The 25793-nt window shown below is 30.9% G+C and overlaps 1 protein-coding gene across 1 annotated transcript; it reads right to left on the reverse strand.

Moving 5' to 3' along the window:
* On the reverse strand, positions 1–25793 carry LOC139486133 (sodium-dependent proline transporter-like). The gene is made up of 15 exons (XM_071270854.1): positions 25616–25793; positions 16386–16506; positions 12033–12164; positions 11491–11715; positions 10283–10442; positions 9973–10111; positions 8769–8903; positions 7606–7709; positions 6148–6272; positions 5598–5713; positions 4705–4836; positions 2875–2974; positions 2138–2247; positions 1074–1226; positions 1–748 (listed from the first exon to the last, which is right to left on the reverse strand). Exons 1-15 carry the CDS (start codon positions 25628–25630, stop codon positions 551–553), a joined length of 1965 nt encoding a protein of 654 aa, XP_071126955.1. The 5' UTR covers positions 25631–25793; the 3' UTR covers positions 1–550.

Here is a 25793-nt window from a genome sequence, read left to right on the forward strand (position 1 = left end):
TAATATAAAATCAACTTTATTTGTAATATAAAATACAGCAATTTCATTTTTTACTCTTTAGCTTTTATTTGTTTTTTTTTATTAAACAGAAAAAAACCCAGAAATCGTACGTATATAATAAAAACGAAGAAAAAAATAATTCACGTGACTGAATTCAACTAAGGTACGCATTCAAAATATTTAGACATGTTGGATAAAACATAATTTTCGAAGATGAGTTACATAATGTATAAATGTATTGTCTTGTTCATTTAATGTATATACCAAAGCATAGACAAGGACATAATTTGTGGACCAGATAGTAAATTCTGTAAAAAAGGTACCAATACGTAAATATTCGTAAAACTGTACAACACTGTCGTGGTCGAGTCCATTGTTGAGTATTTATTATGATATTATGTAACTGTTTTAAGCATATATGCATAATGCTATACTAAAGCATACAACGGTTTATGAAAACTCCGTTGATTAAGATATCTTTTTATATAACGTTATTGTATCCTGTATGTTTCCATTATTGACTGGTTTAATCCTTGATGTTTTATTGAAATTAGTCTGACACATGTGGTGTGTATTTTGTTTTCTCATCTCCAATGAAGGTAATATTATTATGGCCGTTAACTTCTTGAACATCACCATTTATTTTGAATGTTCCTCGCCGTATTGGTTCATATCTAAGGGGATCTAAAGCTCTGTGTTCATCTAAAGCTGGACCCCAATTGGGCTCAGTTTTCACTGCTGCTGGAAACTGAAATTAGAAAGAAAAAAATAAATCGGGCAACATTTTGAAAGTTTTGAAATGAATCGGGAAAATGATCCTATTGCTTTATTGGTTATAGAAGGAGTGAAATATATTTTAAAATTCTATAACAAGTAGAAAAAAGCACAAAACAAAATCATGAAATTCAGTATTAAAAAAAAACTGGAAGTAAGTTGAATGTTATTGATGATATTGAGAAAACTTTGTTCCTTGCCTTTTTTATATAAAGATTGTAATGTAGTATATCCCATATACATCAAAATAGTTTTGATCTGAAAAAAATACATTTTGTATCGATATTTATTTGACCTACCCCTTTACGTATTATCTGTGCGATCATTATAACTATTATTACAGCTACTGGAGACAATGACATCAACCATCCTAGAGCCTGTGCATAACCTGGAAATTCGTAACCTCCATAACTAGCTGGAGCATAACTTAGGGCTGACATAAATACGATGAACTGTAAGTAAAACAATAATAATCTAGTTTACCCTTAGTACACCAAGCTTATGGTATGCAAGATATCATGGGAATCTTCCATAATCTTGACTGACAAATTAACTGAATTAGGCACAAACCCGATATAGATGTTCGCCGAACTTAGCAAATTTTATGCACATTTTTTTTGGATTTATTTTCAGACTCATTCAAGTTTTTAATGAGAAATAATTATAGTTAATGTTATAGTTTGTAAAGTGCAAAACTAAAAGTCATAACATGTACAAAATATTGCTTAAAAATGGTTTCAACTTGTACAACATTTGAAAATAAAGATGTTTCTTTTACTATAATATTAAAGCATGTAAAATACTGCCGCTTATACATGATATATGTATTGCATCGGTATCATGAAGGCTATAGAGTATAAATAAGAATAAAGCTATGTATAATGATAAGTCAATGAGACCCCTTTCTGCCAGAGACCAAATGAGATTGCAACTATTAATTATTGGTAAACAATGAACAAAAACCATATCAAAAGCACGAACAATTCATTGTGTTGCTGCATAAAAATACCCTGATTACCCGGTTAGAAAAAACAATTAGAAAATGCAAAACTATGTACGGAGTTAATGGTTATATGACATATTCATTGTAAGAAGAAGTTGTGGGTACGAGATGACTACTTCTTCGTATATAGTAAAACAAATTAACAGCAACGTGGACTATCAAATCGTATCTCTGGCCCCATGTTCTAATATATAGGGGCAATATTTATAAAAACTTGATTGCATAATTTGTTTTCCGTTTTAGTAAGAGAGCCAGTATGTTAATTTCTTCTTTGATTAAAGACAGTTTTATTGAAAGACAGAAGACACAATTATTCACTAACTAAAATGATACCATACAGACACGTGTTTTATAACTTACTGTAATAGCTACAGGTGTAACAAACATCCAGGTACAATACCAATAACTCATAAGAATAATATTTTGTTTTCCTAACATCATCTCAATGTCTTTACGAAAGTTATTTACTCCTACAACCAAAAATTTATAAATTAATAGAACATAATCAAATATTTGGTATGGAATAATATGATTGTACATATTGTAACTTTAAACAAAATTGGTAAAAATTTACAGTAAAAATATCCATGCGTTTATTTAACTATTGTAAAAGTTCAATTAGCCTTTCGTATACTATTTATAAGTAAAGTCTATATCCACATTTGTTCCATGTTGTTCTCTTTCATGATAACCTTGCCCTCAACTGAACATGTATTGTAACTTGTAAGTATGGTTTAGGAGTTTATACATTTTTAAGAATATTCTAGACTACCTATAATTGATTTCTGACTGTAATAACGCATATTTCGAATTAAAATTATTTTGAGAAAGAAATATTTATTATTTTTTATAGAATTTAGGATTTTTATTTTGTGGGGACTTCACAAGTTATGAAAAATTCATTTAGATTGAATATTTCATAACGTTTATCATGTATTTAACTAGCTGTTTTAATCTGGTTTAAAAGCATGCCTCTAATTATTGACCAAAGTAAATGCTATTGTATTTGTATTAAAAAATACGAAGACCAAAAAAAGCAAAACGAAAATATTGTGTCTACACAATTTGTGGATTAACAATGTGGTAATCATACTGACCATAGATATAACACACACCGACGATCTCAGCTATACTAACAATCATAAGATTGTAACTCCCAGCATACCAATCAACCAACGTTAATAAGTAAATTCCACCCTAAGGAAAATAATACAGGCAACTGTTTTAATAAATCTGCTTTAAAAATAAGCATGGATGCTTACGGAGCATGGAATAAGCTACCAATTGAAATGTAAACATTCTGATTTTGAGCTCAATTTCGAGGTCATCAACCAAAGACCTCAAATCAAAAGACTCTAGGCCTCTACTATATATGATAATGAGTTGTATTACCTTACAACTAATATTAGATATAAAAGGGGGCAAAACTGGCATCAAATGTCTACGTACTCTTTCGACTAAAATTAATGTGTTACGACATGTCGCAACTAACAATTTAGTAAAAAAAAATTGTCAATAAGTTATACTGCTTTTGAAAATAGGTGAAAATAAGCAAAAATCAAACTTTATAATATGACTTTGAACTTTGACCTTGACCTTATTTTTATTTTTTTGGACCAAGGATCTCAAATCAAAAGACCCTAGGTCTCTATAACTTATGGTTTACCAGTTAGAAATGCATATTCTTTTATCAAACATAAAAGGGGTGATAATAAAATTAACGGTACCAATTTTCTTGCACCAAATGCGGGGATAACTCTCATATGGAATCTATATACGGCTTCGGTCAAAATAAAACAGAACATCCTGAGGATATAACGAGCAATTTGGAAAAATAAATTTGTCGGTTTCTTATACGGTTGCGAAGCCTTAGAGATAACAAGAAAAACAGTGTTCAGGGAGATAACTCTTATTTGGGAAAGTATTCAGTTAAACAGAGTTGGTTTCAAAAGCGTATAAACTGTTCGAAATCATATTCCAAAAATCTAAGCGACATCTTACGAAACAAAATAAAACAGCGAAGGAAAAAAATTAGGCAGAAAAAAAGAAAAAAAAAATAATCAGAAAAAATCCAATAGGTCTTTCCACGGAAAAGTGGAAAGACCTAATAATCAGAAGAAAACCAATAGGTCTTTCCACGGAAAAGTTGAAAGACCTAATTAATATGTGCGATGGCGACCATTTAACTAAATAATCCCAGAAAGACTTGTTAAAGGTATTAGTGTGGGTATAAATATAATTTTTCTTTTAGAGAAAATGCAATATTGAGTACACACATAACTGAGATTTGTTAACACCATTAGCTGCGGACTTCATTATCAATTTCATTATTTTCATATGATTTAACCATTGTCTGGGTTCGGCTTTAATTCAGTAATTTTTGTTTTATCAACTCTTCAACGTTTTAATCGTGTTTTCGACTTGTAAATATTTTGGCCTCGAGCATAACTGAAAAGGCAGCAATTGTCAAAATGCGCATCTGGTGAATACAACTGTTTATGTTACTATTATATTTTTTTCCCTTTTTAACAAAACATTTTCTGTATTATCCATAATGAAACATTCTCCGCTTTTTTTTCGCCAAATATGACGTTCTCGCCTTTTTTTATAACTCATTTTTATCTATACTTCACATATTAGTAGTTAATTGTGAATTTAAAAAAAGAGAGCAGATTAACTAAGGAATATTAGAATTATTTTGTAATTACATTAGATTTTTGCTCTCACTAAGGTAGGAACTTATTGGATTATGCTTCTGATGTTTAACAAGTATTTGTCTACTCCTGAAGAGCATTTGACGTTTGAATTTCTATTATTCGAAAATACACATAAGTATCACTCTTTTACTGACGCTCGGTATAGTAAAAAAATTAACAACGTAGTTGCCAAACTGTCATACACTAACAATGATAATGAACATGGTATACCTTTGTTACTTGTGGCAGTCCTGCTAGAAATCCAATTGTACAACAGAATAGAGTAAACAACTCCTTCTTTGGTCTCAGAAAGGAGGGAAAGGTATCAACAAAGCCACTTATAACTGTCTCCATCATAGCAAACTACAGGTAATAATTACATATCAGATTTTAACATGATTACTATTTTGACTGTTTCTTGGGATATTAATTTATATGCACACATAACATTTCATTTGGATAGTTTGTTATTTGATTTTGCCATGTGATTATGGACTTTCCGAATTGATTTTCCTCTAAGTTCAGTATTTTTGTGATTTTACTTATTTTTGGCAAGTATAATGTTTTTGCTTCTGTGTTCAAAAGGTCAAAATTAAACTACCAAGATAAAAATTCACTGGATAGTTGAAAGAAAATAAATCAATCGTCGACATTCAGTGAATATATACATTTATATACAACCATTAATTTGCCAATGAGAAGATATTTCCAATTTATAGTGTTTCAAAAAGTTCAGCATAAATAATGCGTGAGAGGCAACAGTAGTTTTTCGATGTTCAATAAACTCTTGTAAACTTTAGATATGTCTACGTCATTTGTCGAGTGTTGTAAATGTACATGGTCTTTAAATAAAATGTAATTCTTTCTACTTCATTTCATTACACTTATTGCATGTTCTTCAAGGATTAGAAATATATTATTCCTTTAATGTAGGAACAACAGAGTCCATGTTTTTTTTCTCTAACGTCGTATTTTTTTGCTTTAGAAAAAACGCATCAAACACAGCAATATTGTTTTTGTATATCTGACTAATCGGAATGTTTTAAAAACAAAATGATCATCGGATAAGAGAACAACAAATTATTTAAAAAAATACAATTTTGTAAGCAAGTAAGCAAACCAACCTGACTATCGAGTCCCAGTGTAAAAAGCATGAAGAAAAACAAAAACGCCCAGAGTTGAGGAGCAAAAGGCATTCTAGCTATTCCTTCTGGGTATGCAATAAAGGCTAAGCCTGGACCTGGATAAATGTAGTAAAAAATAAAAGCTTAGGTAGCTTTATGCTATAAATTGATGCTTGTAAACAGATAAGCTTACAATTTACAGATGACGACTGACAATGACGTTCGTATCTAGTATACATGTACAATTAATGCTTTAATATCAACAATGGATGTTTAATCACACAAAAAAAATCGTACATACTACCGAATTTTTTTCTGATTTTTTCTAAAGTGTTTGCATAAACAGAATGCAAAAATTAAATTGAAACGAATAATTCTGATTCATAATCGATAATTTGAAAAATGATTCGATTGCACCAAATTGTTTATACTATTTATAATTTAAATATAGAGCAAATATTACTGTTTTGGACAATAACAGATAAATTTAAATCTGCCAAAAATATTTTCCAGCGAAACTATTCTAGGTTAGTTTTAACAAAAACTATACCAGCATCAACAACATCTTGAACTTCTCTATTTAGTTGTGTAGCCATGAATCCAAGTAGAGAGAATACTGCAAACCCAGCAAATACGCTTGTTCCACAGTTAGTTAGCGCCACAATAAATGTATCCCTGAAACATGACAATACGTTTGATATATTTGTAAATGTTAATGTGCTGATAAAACTTTAATACACACTGTTATAACTATAATGATGTTATTCTATCTAAACAGTTGTTTGATTACATTATATTTTTGAATAATCGTGTTTTTGGCTTTTATGAAGTCTTTATCTTACCTCCTATACATTTCCAGGAATATGATTGGTTAAAAGCGTCCGCGTGCAAACCGTGTATATTTGATATTAGGTTAGTAGGGAGGCGGGGCTTATCTCATACACGGTTAGTAGTGGAGTTACGTCCCTTTATATTCCTTATTAGGTAAGAAGGGGGCGGGGCTTATTTTATACACGGTTAATAGTGGTGTTATGTTCCTTTGTAAAAAACAAAACGGTACTGAGAAAAAATCTTAAAAGTTCCAACAGACGAAGAAATTGATGATTAAGATTGAAACAAATTCATAAAACACATTTAAACCTTACAAGTCGTTATTGTTGGCATCTGTTTTTGTAGGATCAATGGAAGTATTTTCTTAGCGCTAACAGTATTGAAGGCTTGCTCGTTTTGAGAATCTAGTCTTAATTTCACATGTTAAGATAGTCGGTAAGATAAATTCGTTACATAGTGTGCTAGTGACGTAATACGGTATATATGGGGTCAGTAAATTCCATATGAGGATTCGAGCTTCGCTCTCACCCCATATGGAATTTACTGACCCCATATATACCGTATTAGGTCACTAACACACTATGTAACTAATATTATCCTACTTCAATGGAATATTTCTAATATTTAACATAAATAATATACACCAGTTTCTGATATTATAAATATGTTTTAACAAATGCTGATAGTATGTTTCTGTACAATAAATCTTGAAATTTAGACACTGTAGAATTTATCGTTTTATTAATGTAATATAACTTTACAAGATCTGTAGAATGAACTAAATACAGAATACAAAAATGAGATGACACAAACTTAAGATAATTGCTCCTTCCTAGTCTTTGATTTTTGTGAAAATGTTTCTTTAAAACGGCGGCCCAATGCTAATGCCATTCATTTTATTTTTTCTGTGTGAAGCTATTTTGGTGAAATTATTTCTTATTTTCCCTTCCTGTAAATTCATGTTACACACATTTAAACTTTTGAAATTTGGTAAGTTAATATAAATGAAGTTAATATGCAATTCATTGTACTGTCCGAAATGTGAAGTCATCAAGTCTAATGTACTGTTCCTTACACAATATTTCAAAGTGATCAATAAATGTATGATATTACAGAAAAAGACAAGTAACCATAATTTTGCATCAGCGTCATTCACGCTAAAGTGACAAGGATTTACCTAACGGTATTATTTTTAAACTTGTTGTAGCTGGCCATCGTCATGAGTCCACCCCAAGCCGGACCTAATGAATAAAAGATCTGTGTAGCAGCATCTCCCCATACCTTAGAAAAAGATAGAAACATATCAATGACTTTCGAGCATTCGTCTATTAAGCAAAACTAGATACACAAAATATAAATCATTCAGTTAAAGAGGCAATTTCATTTAATTATTGAAAACGTTTCTTTCCCTTGCTATACATTCTTGGTACTTAAAGTAAAACTGAGATTGGAAATGGGGAATGTGTCAAAGAGACAACAGCCCGACCAAATAGCCGAAGTCCACTAATTGGTCTACAACACAGGATGAATATCCCACACATATACACTTAATTGTATACTGAACATATAAGAAGAGGTTCACTTGATTCGAATCTATTAGATACAACTGAAACTATAACAAATATTTATAACAGAAAAAAATTCTATCATGAACAGTTAGTCTATTAAAACTCACAGACGACAAATGAAGATTCAAGCAAAAGATTCAACTATGGAATCTGTAAAGAATTAAATGTTGTTGTTTTTTTAAATCTGTAGGTCGTATAACGGAACAAAGGCCATTTAAGTTGCATATATTCCATACTTGTAAGATTTACTAGAATGTGACCTACCGAATTAGACTTGTTACAAAGTTTTTTTTTAACTTTGGCAACACGAAATGTGCCACACATGGAGCAGGGTCTGATTACCCTTTTGGAGCACCTAAGATCACCCCTCTTTAAAATGTAGCATTTAATTGATCTCCGACTTTTATTCAAATCTCCTTAATTCTTACAATACCTGTATTGTGAAGATGACTGCTCATTTGTCAATATATCATGAAAACATACTGCTTAACAACAAGAAAGAGGAAAATTGATACAGTAAGTCCTAAAATGAAAGTACAAGTATCGAATTGAAGATTCAATCACACAATCAAAACAGATATATTCAACGGTATCAGATATGATTCACTACATGTGTAATAAGAACATCTGAGACATTCTTTTGTCAATCTTGTTTAGGCAGTGTCATGTTTGGCATAAGACAATAGAAATGTAATCTCATAATTAATAGTAAAATGTATGAATTTAATCATAACAGTACCGAAGTACTAGTCATCGTGGACTATGACGTTACCTTCGGTTCTTTAAGCTTTTCAAAGTCAGCTGTCATGTAGAATTTAATACCTTTCTCATATCCATCTAAGGTGACCCCTCTGATTAGCAATGCAATCAAAATTATGTATGGGAATGTGGCTGTGAAATAAACGACCTGCAAAGGTGGTACTACAGAGTATACGAGTAACTAATAATCATTAATACAAATGTATATAACTTACTTAATAATCGAAAAAAAAAATATTTTCCTTGATAAAAATTCTCAGGAAAGAAGTCATTGTAAAATTGATTTATTTTGTTTAATAAAAATGTAAATTAGTGAATATTAACTGTGCACCAAAGTGTATTGATACCAGTATTGATGTTGTTTTCCAAATTTAAAAAGTAGCGTTCAGTCTCCTTCATAAAACTGGAACATTTAAGGTAAGTCTAACATCATATTTTTTCATCGCTTTACAAAACTAAAACGTTACACAAGATCGATATGTGAATCCTTGTGTATTAGTTTTTATCTTTGTTGAACGGTAACGATCTGATTATTCAAGTTGTTTCACAACTGATGTTTTTACTTTGTTCACGTAATGCGTCGTTTTAGCAAAATTATATGTTAAATAGAGGGTTTCACCTCATCACCTTCTTTTTCTGTATATCCATAGCTTGCGTCTGTAATCCTGTTTTCGTTGGGTGCTGCCTTCCATACATATATTTCGTATATTTTGCTTAATAATACTGTAGAAACCCGTGCCGTTATTTTTTACGATTGAATTGATTAACATTTTGCCTTCCGGTGTATAGCTTACATTGTACTACACGATATATGTTTTTATTGTTGAAGGCCAATTATTAGTTATAGTAATTGATCCCATTGGTCTTACAAGCAATAACAAAAACAGCCATATTCTGCATTATCATAAGAACACATACTGTGTCGCATTTGTGTGCCAGAATTTCATGATAACAGGATTCTTAAGTTCCTAAAATTTCGTTCCACCGTTTCCGAAGGTTGTGTTGTTAAGGTGTTATAATCGCGTTTCTTAGTTGTAATTGCTTTCTTGATTTCTATAATTAAAACCGGTCTATTTGCATTATATATACTAGTATCTACAATTACATACCATGAGGTGCTTTTTATTGAAAATCATAAAACAATTTCAGAAAAGAAACAGAAAAAAAACTCATCGACCTTTTTCGAAAAATATGGACGAAACATATTTTATCATTACCTTTCCAGATGATTTTATTCCTTTCATCAGGCAAAAGAAAATAACTACCCATGCCAATAGTAGGCATAATGTCAGTTTCAAACTGAGACCACCCATATCACCAAAACCATCAGCCTCGTGCAATCGTAACACATATCGCCTACAAATATGGAATAATATATTGTTATGAGTTTTGAAAACAGAAAAACAAATTTCAGATCATAGACACAAATTTGAACACATATGTTTTTTGTGTTTTATTATTATTTTTTTTAATCAAAAACTGAAATGTTTGTTTTAGCAAAGATAAACGAAAAAAGTCTTCACTTACGTCCAGTATTCGTCACTAGGCACTTTTAATTTCAAGTCACAGCTTGTGGTGTTGTAGACCAAGAAATCATTAGGTATGTCCTCTATCATCGACACATTGAAACCAACTGCAGAAGATATGTTTGGTAACAATCCCAGTAGGCAAGGTTTATTTTTTAGTCCTACGAGAAGAACAACAGTCAATATTAATAACTGCAAATACTATAAATAGATAAAACAGACAAATGTGAAAATCAATATTTAAATAAGTTAAACAACAAATTAAAATTCCCGAAACCAATTGGAGAACTTCCCAGTAAGGGTATTATAACACAAACAACAAAGGCTAATAGAGTTTTTATTTTGTCATCAGTTTCCTTTCTTCACTTTTTTGCTTCGCATTACGGTGCGGAGCTATTAGTTTCAGTCGAAATACACACCATCTTGAATTAATTACTTATACCATGCTCGATTCTAATTGGTTGCATTATGATGCGGCTGAGATACAGCAACAGCTATTGGCTTAAATGAGATAAAGAATTACAGACTTTTCTCATCCAGTATAAGACATTAAATGCTGGAAAATTAACTATGTGTATGTATATTCGTTTTATTATGCATATATGTCACAGATACATTCAATATAAAATATCAATTATTAATACGTGTTTATTTGCTTTGTTAGTCTGCAATTTGCACGATTTACTTTGCTAAATAATGTTTGTATACAATTGTTTAAAAAAATGCATTATCTGTATTTTATAATTTATGACAATCTAGGTACACCTCCAGACTATTATAAATAGACACATCAAGAGTCGTGTCTATTTATAATTGTTTTAATTTTCAACAAGTAATTTAATTTATTTTAAAGCATGGGTGTATAACGCACACTCTTAAAGTACATCCATTTTATATCAATCAATATCGAAAAATACCACGTTTCCAATACTAGTTCAACAACCACATGCACACATATTACACTAAATTATGACAGTGCGAATCAGTTCATAGGTTTTTAAGAAAGTTTAACTTTGGTTAACTAATGTTATCTTTGCTTTGCACTGCAGATAGATACTTTTATGTTTATACATGATATTAGATGTGTAACTGAATTCGGCAGTGTTGTCGATATCACAATATTGTTCATTAATAAACAGACTTTGAATGTTTTACTTAGTATTCAGTTTCTCCGAGAAATAAATGGCAATTTATATGGATATATCTTACTCATAGCTTCGAAGTGAATAGATGTTTCATTTGTCATAGTTTTAAAATCCGGATATGGATCATGTCGACAAAGTTCTGAAGCCCATTCAGGATCACATTTAGTCCATGGTAACTGTGTATCCAAGGATACAAAGGACGCCATCATGTAATAGATTGCGTACATGATAATAATATTATAGTATGCTGATACTATAGCACTGATCATAACCATAGCCCATCCAACTCCTGCAAAATAAACAAACACTGAACCTTTGCACTTATTACAACACTGTATGTTCAATCGGGCAATTGTTTTATCATGTGAGCCGCGCAAAATAATTTTACTTTCAAACTTCAAAGAATTGAAGAAATGAATTGCTTATGATCGATCAGATTTCAAGACACATGTAAGTATAAGTGTAAGGTATAATAAAACATAATCAAATTAAACATTACTAACAAAGATCCTGCCTGTTTGACCAGCTATTTAAATATGAGAATGAATAGACAAAGGAAATCAAGTTGATATAATAGAACCGTCTATATTTTATGAACTTACGTACCCATAAACATTGGATTAACAGCCCACACAGTAATGCAACCTTGTGATGCGAACTGTCCAAGTGACAATTCCAGGAAGAACAGTGGTATTCCTGCGATAAACAGCATAATGGCATACGGGATAAGGAAAGCACCTTAAATAAATACATATAAGTTGTACGAAATAAAACGAATAGTACGAAATCTTAAACAAAGTCAATGCGAAAAAATCTATATTTAAGTTACCATAGAAATGTTTAAAAAGGTCTTTAAAATTTCATCAGTACTTTTATATCACGTTTTTTATGTAATACTTGTACATATTTCATTTTTTTTAATTTGGTAGTATGACAAGGATTGCTTTGCAGGAAAAACTCAAAACTAGAAACAGACGCGAATGAAATTTTTGGATGAGTTTATAATGATTTAAAATTGCACATATAAGGCCGTGATCACACCAAATTCCATGTACAGTAAACTTGTTTACAATTAATTTAATGTACTGGACATTGGTTTCACATTAAATTTGTTCACATCTATACACCTTGTTTAATTACCTGTACATAAGATTTGTTCACATTTGTAAACTCTATGTCATTTAAATGTTCATAACGTAGCATTGAATGAAACGTTTTCAGACAACTTTTCTAGCAGTAAGGGAACGACCATTTGACTCTAAATAGGGGGGATGGAAATATTCCGAATCCCAATTGGATAAAGAAAACAGTTCTGGTTCTACAGATGATAAAATATAATCTGAATCAAGAGTTTCCCCATACATTATAGTGTTAAATGTTGAAGAAAAAAATTTGATTACCAGCATCGAAAAAAAACCCGGAATAAAACGTTTGCGCGGCCAAATTCTGACTCAGATAAATAAACAAATACCCCCCCCCCCCCCAACCCCCCTTTTTGAAATTAAGTGGTTGCTTCTCTGTGAAAGCAATTTTGATGATTTGCAGTAGTTTAAAGATACTAAATATGTCTCGATTAAGCATTACAAAACGTAGTCTGCAACACATGCTTACAGACGAAGAAGAATGATTGATATACTAGGAACCACTATATTTCTATCTTTTCTGTGTTTGTTCAAATGGTATTTCTTCTCCAAGAAGCATTTGGCAAAGGGAGGGGGTAATGTTTTTTTTTACTTTTTAAGTGTAATTTCACGGATCCGAGATACTAGACAACCAAAACATTTGCCTCACACTTTTTAAGTAATGCATTTATGAGTGAATCGTTGTTTGAGTAAAGACCAGTGGCAAATATTTCTGTGTAAGTCAAGTCGATTCGGAAAGACCTTGATTTTCAAATGAATTATGTGTTCGGCAATGATGCTGCTTTGATAAGGGCTAAATAAAGCTACGTTAAGTTTTATTTCTAAACAAAACAAATAAATACATCAAGTTGAGACAAATTTCTGTAAAGAACTTCAAAAAATAATTGCTATAAATATCAATTTTATTAAAACATCGTTTCTTCCTTAAATATGCACGGTGAAATTAATGTTTTAAATGCCTAGTTTTGTGTACACTTAATCTACACAAGGCCTACATCGAGTATCGACTGCATGTAGACAAAACATGATTAACACTACATGTAAACATTGAGTTTTATCAATGGGAACGTAATTTTGTTTATTTTACGTGTGAGTTACACTTACACAACACCGAGTTTAGGTCAATGTGAACACGGCCTTCGAAACAGATATAAGTGTCAAATACACATAAAAATGTGACCCGCCATGACATTTGCAGGTTTATGGAGGTAGAACGTCATTGTTAGAAAAATTATAAACATGATAAATATCAATTTAATACGTATTTGTGAAGAAGAGATAAACACTTTTCTTGGCTTCTTTTTTGCTGACGCCGAACTAAACATCACATATAAGTTGTGAAGAAGTTTTACTTTATCGTTTGAAGTGAAAAATATTTGAATCTACATTTTAAATTGATACAAAAAAAAAATTAAATTTCTGCTCTATAAATTTCCTTGCATAAATGAAATCTGAACTATATTCCTAACAAATGAACTGTATAAAATGAATATAAGTGAACACCTACTTATAAACTGTTACGCGTCGCATACTAGAGTTATGCATAATAAATCTAAATTAAAAAAAAAAGGAATTCTTAAAGCTTACTTTGACAAGTTTTAAACTAACTTCATTTCAACAAGTTTAAATTACATGTTCTAAAAAAATGCTCTGCTTTATAAATTTTCTTTCATAAATGGAGTCTGAAATATATCCATAATAAATGCACCGTATCAAACGCATATATGAGAACACCTACTAATAAACTGATACGCGTCGCATACTATGTTTAGAGACATGCATGATAAATCTAAATTAAAAGACGAATTTAAAAAAAAGGAATTCTTAAAGCTTACTTTGACAAATTTTAAACTAAGTTCATTTCAACAAGTTTAAATTACATGTTCTAAAATAGAGCTAATAATTGTTTGTATTGTAGCAAAGTTAAGTCTTTGAACTTTTATTCAAATACGCTATTGAACATTACTAAGAGCCAATAAATACAGTAATTTTGTATTTTATAAAATTAGTGCCTTCAATAAATAAAAGCTGTCATAGAACAGTCTCATTTTCATACCGATATTCGAAATGACTCGTTTCATTGCTATTACAACAAATATGTGATAATAACATGACAGAGAGGTTTGTTTCGGAATATTCTAGATAAATATACAAACAGCAAATTTTAGACAGTGTACCCTCCTAAGCTTGGAAGTGGCTAGTCACATATAGTTAATGGCGTTTTTCTCACAATGACGTTCTACCTCCATAAGCCTGGATATGTCGTGGCTGGTCACATATTTGCACAATCAGGACATTGATGTTAATAAAGATTCCCTTTAGTTTTATGGTCAATGTCATAAAATATCTTGATTGTAGATCGTTGCCAAAGATGGCGAAATATATCTTCAAGGAGATGTAGCCTGACGGTGTGACAAATTCCTACTGGAGATAAAAGGACGAAAGTATAAACAACTAAAAGGTACTGTATTGGCTTCAAAAGTGAGTTAACCCCGTAAGCTGTAAAAGGACTCTAACGCGACAAACAATGAATCAATTCAATTCAAAAGAGATTAACAACGGCCATTATTTATGAAAAAAGGAATAAAACAACGAGACGAACAACAACAAAGGAAAAACACTAAATTAAGAGCTCCGGGAGAATGTGGTAAAGTTAAACATGATAGTAAGCGCTCAACCCTCCCTCTATTTTGAAATGTCTTCATGCAATTGAATTCTTATTTATAGCCAGCTTTTATAAATATTAAAATACCTATTACAAATTTTGAAAACTTGGTGAGCCATTCTAAAGAATTCCTAAGAGTTTTATTTACTATGCCTTTTTTATAGAATATTTTGATCACATTGTTACTTTCTTTTTCTATTCAAAATAAAATTGTTGTTTATAGTTTTAATCTATCTATCTACATAACAGGGGATCAATATCGACTGTTCGGGTAGTGTTATAAACAATTGTTAAGTTTTTCTAAGCTTTGGTATATTTCGGAAAAAATCCCTTTTTTAAATTTATTTAGTTTACTTCATTCCCTTTTAAATCCTTTCCATTTCTATTTTTTTTTAAATTTATTTCCTGAGCTCACTTTAAACATTAGCAATATCCATATTAAATCGAATTACGTCCATATGTCTGTCATGAGTGAAGTTTTATACTGTTTCCCTATATAATGCTTTTATATTCTTGCTTTTGGATCAACTGATTTGTGTATCTTATTTTCGGTCCATAGATCCAAATTGGCTGGCATTGTGTATTTTTGTTTCTGTATTAAGGAAGTTCGCTGCTCAGTTTCAAAATAAATAACTTTTCATAACACTAGTATATATTGATAGAAGATGAATTGAGGAATAAAAAAAGCCAAAAAATATAGGGTCCATATGCTTGTTTTCGAGATATTAGCCATTAAAATTTTGGCGGGAAAATGTTCTCTCTTGATTTTTCATAGCTTTATCATTGACCAGTTGAAGTTCTCAAAAGCTATTGACAAAATAAATAAGATTTTATAAGACTTTTACCAATGGCTTATAATCATATATATAAAAGATTTATAAAAAGAAAAATGGGGGTCCATGGGCATATTTTTTTAAGGCATTCAAATTGATAAAACCAGAGGATTTCGAAAATCTGACAAAAATTCCAAAACATGACAAGCAAACATCCTTAAGATAGTTTATATCATTTCTTTATTCTTTTCTCCTATAAAAGCTCTCTACCATATTTTTTCTTTTTTTCATTTTGTTCCATATTAAGCAATAGCTCAATTTCTTTATATTTACATAATTTTACATACTATTAGGTAACGCTACACATGGTCTTACTTACCACCGCCATTTCTAAAACAAAGGTATGGAAACCTCCAAACGTTACCCAATCCAACACAATATCCTATACAGGACAGTATGAAGTCCAGTCGCCCAGTCCAATTACCACGCTCTAATATCTCCTGCAAATATTAAGTTTAGACTAGCTAAAGGATGTCGTATGTCTGTTCACCCTTTCGACTACACATGACTTAAAATGACTTGCAATGGCAACCATCCTCCCCATCCCATTAAAACAATAATTACAAATGTATTAAGTCATTCGCGTCAACACGTTTCTGGATTTTGACTTTACCTAAAAGTCTGAATATGTACATGTAGTTGATCTAATCCTCGAAAACAATGAACGAGTGAAGGTTGTTAAATGTATTGTAAGAATTGAATTAGATCGAATAGATTTGACTCGAAAAGCAATGTATAGTACATTTTATTGCACATATTTCAAACTTGGAATGGTCTTTCAGACACGAATTGCGTTTTGCTTGAAGACTTCACGAAAAGTTGTCCTATAAGAACACGAAATAGTTTGCACTGTGCAAATCTTTGTCTTTAACATGTACAGTTTTCCATATATGATTTCAAATAAAAAATCTTCAACAGCAACTTTAGCAATCCTTGAAATTTTAATGTTCTACGTATATATAAAAAATGGAGATTCTGTTAACAAAAACAATATTTTTAGTAATACATATCGTAAAACAAATGAAGAATCGCCATGATAAACTCATTTTTTAACGAAAATCCTATCTTAAATTTTGGGTTGTACGACGGGTGGTGTTGGTTATTTGTTCTGTACCAGATGTTTCTATTCAATAACTGAAAAACCCTTTCATTTTAAATTAATGCTTTTCAAAAATTAATATTAAACAAAATAAATTTGCAGGAGAAGTTGTAACCTAGGATTGTCCTATAATAGTTCTTATGAATATCACACGTGATATATTAAAACATGTCGTAGAACATTTAAAAGAACTGGCCCAAGATTGTTCTTCAGATAAATGTACATTACAGTCATTCAATGATACAGCAATCGATGCAATAACAGATACCATTTTTGAAATTAAATTGTTTATGCATTTTGTTAGTTGCTGACATACAATAACAACCAAGTCAGTTTAAATCGAACGTTTAACCATATTTATAAAGATTTTAAACCCTTTAATTATGTAATGAATTTTCTAAAAACTTTTATCAATGACTGACCCAAACGGTATCATATTCCAATTTTGTTCGTTACTCGTAGCTAGTGCCCCTTTAATTTCCAGCAATTTTCAATAGCACAAATTCGGCAATTTTGTTAACCGTGAAAGCCCTATACATACGACACTGTTTTGGCTGTTCCGTTTTACCCAATTTTGATAATATTAGTAATACTATATAATTCAATGATTTTTTTTTTTCAATCGTATTTTTCACTTATTTATTTTCTTCCAATGTAATTTTATCCGATCTGAGGCGTACAAGAAGCTTTATTTACATTTGATTTTTGTTTACGGAAACATATTTGTGACGTCACCTTGTTTCGTTGCCATGCCAAGACAATAACATTATTTCGCGGAATTTTCGTTTTATGAAATTTTACCATGAAAAATAATTTGAAATGAACTGATTTGTTTATTTTGATGTAAAATAGAGATAAATATATTGTATCTGAATCTTTGCCGTCGTAAACTGGGGATTTTGATGTCTAAAATTGAGAATAACTGTCAGTAAAATTAAGTTGTCCGTAACGCGGAACAGCCGTTTTTTGTGTAGTACTGCGTTTGCGCTAAAGGTAGATATATTGTGATTATACGGGTTGACGAAAATATGACGTCATATTAGAATTATGAATAAGATAGGTTCTTTAACAATTAAGAAAGGGCCAGAATATCACTGGAAAATAAGAGTATGTTGGACATCTGAACAGAAATGTGCCTTGAAACCTACAAAGACCGCAAATATTTGTTGCAAGGGATATCGTCAATGTAAAGATAAGGAATCAGTGGAATTTGTCCCCATTGGAATAGATAACCATAGCTGTATTTGGGAAAAGTTTTAGGAATGTTTTGTCCTCAATGCTCTTCAACTTCGTACTTTTTTGGCCTTTTTAACATTTTTTTTTATTCGAGCGTCACTGATGTGTCTTTTGTAGACAAAACGCGCGCCTAGCGTAAATATAAAATTTCAATCCTGGTATCTATGATGAATTATTTACAACCACTGGGTCGATGTGCCACTGCGGGTGGAGTTTTTTTTCCCCGATGGTTTCACCAGTCAAGTAGTCAGCACTTCTGTGACTTGAGTTATCAATTGAAATTTTCATTTTTATAAATTGACTGTTAACAAAACTTTGAATTTTTGATGTACTTTGGCTTTTCTACCTCAGGATTAGAATACCTTAGCAGTATTGGCAAAAGTTGTAGGAATTTTTGGTCCTCATTGTTCTTCAACTTCGTACTTTTTTGGCCTTTTTGAAATTTTTTTATTCGAGCGTCACTGATGAGTCTTTTGTAGACGAAACGCGCGCCTGGCGTAAATATAAAATTTCAATCCTGGTATCTATGATGAGTTAATTTACAACCACTGCTGGTGGATTTTTAATTCCCCGAGGGTATCACCAGCCATGTAGTCAGCACTTCTGTGTTGACTTGATTGTTTTATTCACTGAGTAAAAATCAACGGTAATCATGGAAGGAAAATTGTGACAATTGAAGGATTTTCTATACAAGAAAGTTCGCGTACTCTTGTTTTAAAGCAAAACTAAGCCATTTTTAAATTTGAAGATTATATCACTCTAATCTTGAGAAACAATATATTCAAAGAAGTATCACAACTCACACTGTTTATTAGACGAGGTAAATTGCCTCACCCCCATATGCCATTTTGGAATGCAATATCTAGTTATAAAGTATAAGAAATGGTAAACATATGTTTGAAAAGATATGATAGAGGGTAAATAAATAAAACAGAAAGGAAACAACAGAAAAAAACACCAAGAAAAAGAAGAGAAAAGGAAAACTGTTAAAAGGAATGTTTCGTGTAAAGAGCGAAACAATTTTAATATTAGAACACCTTTGATCAGATCAGCATTGCTAATTTAAAACTTCAATAAAGAATCTTTAAATGTTAAATACCACTCAATATGCTAATAAAAAACTTTTTGATTTCTACATATATATATTTTAACGGATCAACCGGAACACAGTAAAACGATGGACGATATATATGTAAAGGTACAAATTGGAATTGGAGTATTAAGATTTGTACTTTAATCATTCTCAATACTAAATATCAAGTAGGATCCAGGATATTACTTAACTCAGGTTTAGGATTTTCCTCGGAGTTTGGTATTTTGTAATTTTGCTTCCTAATAACATTTGCCTTAGGTTTTAGGTTTTGCATAAGCAAACAATAAAAAAATACGACTGAACAATATTTCCGGAGTTCAGGGAAACACATTTTGCCTAAATCAACATTTTTTTTATTAAATATTAATTTTGAGACATTATTGAAAATTCACTTGAAACAATGGAATAAAATTTCCTTTTCAAAGACAAGATTGCAATTTCACAGCTTATGATAAACTGTACAAAATATAAAGAAGGGGTCAACAGCTCTAGCAAATAAGTGGACAGTATTGAGAACATAAATCTGATTTGGCATGTACATGTGGACATAATTAAAATTCTGGAAAATAGTTATCAAAGGTATAAGGTTGTTAATTGGATATACCAGAAGCGCGTTTCGTCTACATAAGGCTCATCAGTGACGCCTTGATCGAAATAGTTAGAAAGCTTAACAAGTATAAAGTTGAAGAGCATTTGGGACCCAAAATTCAAAAAGTTGTGCAAATAAGAACAAGGTAATATATGCCAGAGATAAGAAAGTCCTTAGTATTTCGAATATTTCAAACTTTTGCTAACAGTTACAAAAAAAATATCATATAATTGACATTCATTTCAACACCGAAGTGCTTACTACTGGGCTGGTGATACCCTCGAGAACGACCCAGTGGTTTAAACAGTTATCAAAGAAATCGGGCTTATAATTTTATACGACATACGCACGTTTCGTCAATATATGTATATGAACAATACATGTATATAAGAATGAGACAGAAAAGACAGATATATATATATATATATATATATGTAATTCGTAAGTCATGAGGGATATTTGTGTATAGGCTGACAATACCAAAAGTAATGAGTTCTAATTTTAATATTAGAACACCTTTGATCAGATCAGTGATTTCTTGACGATTGTTTTATAATGTTGAATTCGGATATATCTGTCTCAGATTTTCATTCTGATTTAAATTCTATAAATCCACATATTCGTTTCACTATTAACAGAAATGTCAGGGAAATGCCGTTTTTGGATATTTTAGTAATTATAACGGAAAACAATAAAATTGTCACAGGTATAATCTCTAAAGACAATTATACACATATGTATTTAAATTTTGACTCAAATCATCCAAAACATGTAAAATTAAATATACCTTTTAATCTAGCGTCAAGAATAATTACTATTACAAGTACAGACATATTACGCAATAAAAGACTGGAAAAATTAAAAGCGTATTTAAAGAAGCAACAATACCCGGAACAAGTATTAAATTACGGAATTCAAAAGGCACTGACAAAAGGACCAGTTATTACAGAATCACGGCGATCCAAAACTACCGAGGAATCATCGAACAATTTAAGCAATATTATTCCGTACGTTTGTCACAACTTATAATCCGCGTGATTATGACATATTTAGTTTCATACGACAAATTGAAACAAATTTACACAAAAGTGACAGAATGGACAAAGTCTTACAGAAAAAGAAGATTATCAACAGCAAAAGAAAGTCGAAAAGTCTGAAACGATATTTAACATCTTCAAAATTTGTCTTTACGGATGTACACCTCTGAGGAGCCAAAAATTTCTAAAATTAAACTTTTTTTCTTATCCTGATTTTTGGGTTTATAAGACTGTCAAAATATAATTGGCGAAGAAAAAATCATATGGTGGTGCACTTCTTTTTTTGCTACGGTACTGCCCTTTGTAAATGCCCAATTTTGAAGATTTTCCCATTTTCATCGATTTTTACCTATTTTTGGGCTATTATCGTGAAACAAAATCACAGTTCCACTATTAAACGTTTTTTCATACTTTCTATAAAGATGAAGTGGACCAATCTGAATAAATTTTACTTAAAAAAAAACTATAGGTAGGTGTTAATATAAGAAAGTTTTATCATATTTTGATGCTTATTTTGTGTAAAATTTACCATGCTGTCAATTTTGTAAATTTGTGATTTTCTCAGTTTTAAGAACAAAATGCATATTTTTTCAACTGTTAAAAATGATTGAAAAAGTACATATCTAAGAAATTTGAAAAGTCAAAAATGATATGAGATGTACATGATTCTTGTAAAATCTTGTTTTGTACCCCTCTCCCATTTTCTTAAAACTTTGGCTAAAAATACTGACTTGAATGGTCGTAAAATTTGTATATGATATAAGATTAGTGAATCCTGTACTGTGTTAAGTGACATGGAAACTTCCTTCGTCATAGTGGAAACTTCGTACATGAATTTTTGCATGTATAATCACGTGTTAAAGTTGACCGGGTGTCTTACACCATAGTGGATGGTAAAATAGCAACAAAAATTAATAGGTATAGATCTTCAATTCAATATTGAAATATTCAAACACTGATATATTTCATTTAAATAAAGAGCATCAAGTGATAGGGGGTTCTTTCAAATACAGAATATTTTTTAAAAGCCATATATGAAACGAGTAAACATCTTACGGTGTTTATATATCTCAACTTGTACGATTCGATCGTGTATGTAGCAATGTTTTGGATTTTAACGAGAGAAATTTATGTATTACTGAAAAATTATTACACCAGGGTTTTCGATATCACAAACTAGTCAAAACATTTACTAAATTTTATTATCGGTATAAGGACATCATTCGTAAATATAGCTCAACATGCAGACCTCTTATACGTTCAGGTATTTCACATCCAATTTTTTATGGAAATATTATTTATAAAGCACAAAGGTGTCAGTATTCACCTAAAAAACTAACAAAACCTTTGAATATACTTATTAAGAAGGGATATAGTTACGATACTGTTGTCAGGTCATTAAAGATTGCAAATTTTGCGTTAATATTGATTCACTTATAGGGTCTTTGCATCGGAACTAACCACATTTATTCAAAAACCAGTTGTTGGCATGACACGGGTTATGTTCTTCTCATATATGTTATGATAAGAAGTTAGCAATATCATTTAACTCTACTTTTCGCTTTATAGATGATGTTCTTTCACTAAATAATTCAAAATTTTGTGACTATGTGGAACGCATCTATCTATCGAGCTAGAGATAAAAGATACTACAGATACAGTTAAGTCGGCCTCATGTCTTGACTTACATCTAGAAATTGCCAATGAGGGTCAGTTGAAAACAAAACTTTACGACAAAAGAGATTTCCAATTGTGAATTTTCCATTTCTAAGTAGCAACATTCCAGCAGCACCTGCATACGGGGTATATATCTCCCAATTGATACGATATTCCCGTGCTTGCATTTCCTATCATGATTTTCTTGATACAGGGTTGCTGCTCACAAGGAAGCTATTAAACCAAGAGTTCCAAATGGTGAAGTTGAAATCATCCCTTCGTAAATTTTATGGACGCCATCACGAGTTGGTTGATCGATATGGAATAGCCGTTTCACAAATGATATCGGATATGTTCCTTACGTCGTAGCTACAATCCCTTTCCCTTTCCTGAATGTGACCTACCGAATTAGACTATTTACCGGATTTGTTATCACATAAGCAACACGACGGGTGCCGCATGTGGAGCAGGATCTGCTTACCCTTCCGGAGCACCTGAGATCACCCCTAGTTTTTTGGTGGGGTTCGTGTTGTTTATTCTTTAGTTTTCTATGTTGTGTCATGTGTGCTGTTGTTTGTTTGTCTTTTTCATTTTAGCCATGGCGTTGTCAGTTTGTTTTGGATTTATGAGTTTGACTGTCCCTTTGGTATCTTTCGTCCCTCTTTTATGATGGTATGATACTAAACCCCTAACGGGAAGGATTGTGCCTGATGTTCATATGATTCCTTATTTAATGAAAGAACATCATCTATATAGCGAAAGGTAGAGTTAAAGGATATTGCTAACTTCTTATCATAACATATATGAGAAGAACATAACCCGTGTCATGCCAACAACTGGTTTTTGAATAAATGTGGTAAGTCCCGATATAAAGACCCTATAAGTGAATCAATATTAACGCAAAATTTGCAATCTTTAATGACCTGACAACAGTATCGTAACTATATCCCTTCTTAATAAGTCTATTCAAAGGTTTTGTTAGTTTTTTAGGTGAATTCTGACACTTTTGTGCTTTATAAATAATATTTCCATAAAAAATTGGATGTGAAATACCTGAACGTATAAGAAGTCTGCATGTTGAGCTATATTTACGAATGATGTCCTTATACCGATAATAAAATTTAGTAAATGTTTTGACTAGTTTGTGATATCGAAAACCCTGGTGTAATAATTTTTCAGTAATACATAAATTTCTCTCGTTAAAATCTAAAACATTGTTACATACACGATCGAATCGTACTTGTTGAGATATATAAACACCGTAAGATGTTTACTCGTTTCATATATGGCTTTTAAAAAATATTCTGTATTTGAAAGAACCCCCTATCACTTGCTGCTCTTTATTTAAATGAAATATATCAGTGTCTGAATATTTCACTATTGAATTTAAGATCTATACCTATTAATTTTTGTTGCTATTTTACCATCCACTATGGTGTAAGACAACCGGTCAACTTTAACACGTGATAATACATGCAAAAATTCATGTAAGAAGTTTTCCACTATGACGAAGGAAGTTTCCATGTCACTTAACACAGTACAGGATTCACTAATCTTATATCATATATAAGTGTGTGTTCCAGTAACATATAATTTATGTGAACATCTGACTAAAATATTAAATCATGAATTAAACGTAATATTAACATAACTGTTCGCATTAATTTCGGTTAAATTACTCAGCAGCGTATACAAAATTGGCCATGCAAAGCCTACGTGTTTTGTACATTCTGTAACATGAGAACAAGCATATCTAATATTAGCATAGATGACCAATTGTATTGCAAGCGAATATCTTGAGACGTTTTTATCATATAACAGTTACCAACTACAATACTTCTTAACTTGTTAATATATTGATTTTCTAGATTAAACTTGTTATACTATTTTATGAATTTGATATATATGATTCAATAATGCACCTTGCTTTCTTTCATTTATAATTTTTAAATTTTCCTTATAGTAACATTAACACCAGCTTCAATATCAAAATAATCGAAACTTTAATGGTTTTATGTAACTGTAATTTTAAGACAATAGAAGCAGGAAAGGTATTAGAAGCGACAAGCGTTCTTGAATGTAACTTAAATTGTAAGTCTTTAGAGCTATGACGACACCCTTTTTATCCACTATACTTTGAACTTCTTTACCAAATTATAATTTGTTGAAGAATCGAAGACCTGGTATTACTAAATAAAAAAAAAGGTTAAAACCCTTAAAAATGACACCCTTAAAAATGGCATAACACTTGCAACAAAGGTATTTGTTGGTTTAATCGGACAATATTCTGTCAATTGCTTTGAAAAAAAATTAATATACATAGTTATTAGAGCAAATGACCTTAAAAAGGAATGCTAGGATTAAATCACTTTTGGCACAGCAATACTGCATTACCTTGTTTACTTATAAAGTAATTGGACAATATTTTAACACGTTTTTTTCATCTTTAAATTTCCATTCACAAAAGACACTAACCTATGACTGAAATGAAGCTATTTCTAGAGAAAAAAAATAGTTCAAAGTTATCTTTAATAGTTTTGTTGATCATAAAAGTTATCTGTTTGTGATACCCAATAATACATTATAATTAAAGAAGAGTATTTGCCATATAAATAGATCAGTGTACTTTGGAATCTAACATATTTTGGAATTACAAAGGATTAACTTAGTATGAGCCCTAATTTGCAAAAGTTTATCTTATTTTTATCCGTTATAATATCATAATATTGGTTATATCTAAATCTTATTTAATGATAATATTTTTGCTGATACAATTTGACTTCATCAAAGTTTACAACAGTATTAAACTTTTGTAGGAATACAATTTCAATATACATACCTTTTCCTTTTCCATATTGAGAAAATGAAACAGTTAATCCTGTTTGTTACAGAAAGAAGCAAACACATGCGCAGTTGGAAATAACGATATTGATGTAAAATGAGCGCAAGTTTCAATTCAATTTAATTTTTCGCAATGGTTCAGCAGGTTGTGTTTACATCTTTTTTAAAGATGTTAT

The sequence above is a fragment of the Mytilus edulis genome, chromosome 8 (assembly GCF_963676685.1).
Source record: "Mytilus edulis chromosome 8, xbMytEdul2.2, whole genome shotgun sequence".
Lineage (NCBI taxonomy): Eukaryota > Metazoa > Mollusca > Bivalvia > Mytilida > Mytilidae > Mytilus > Mytilus edulis.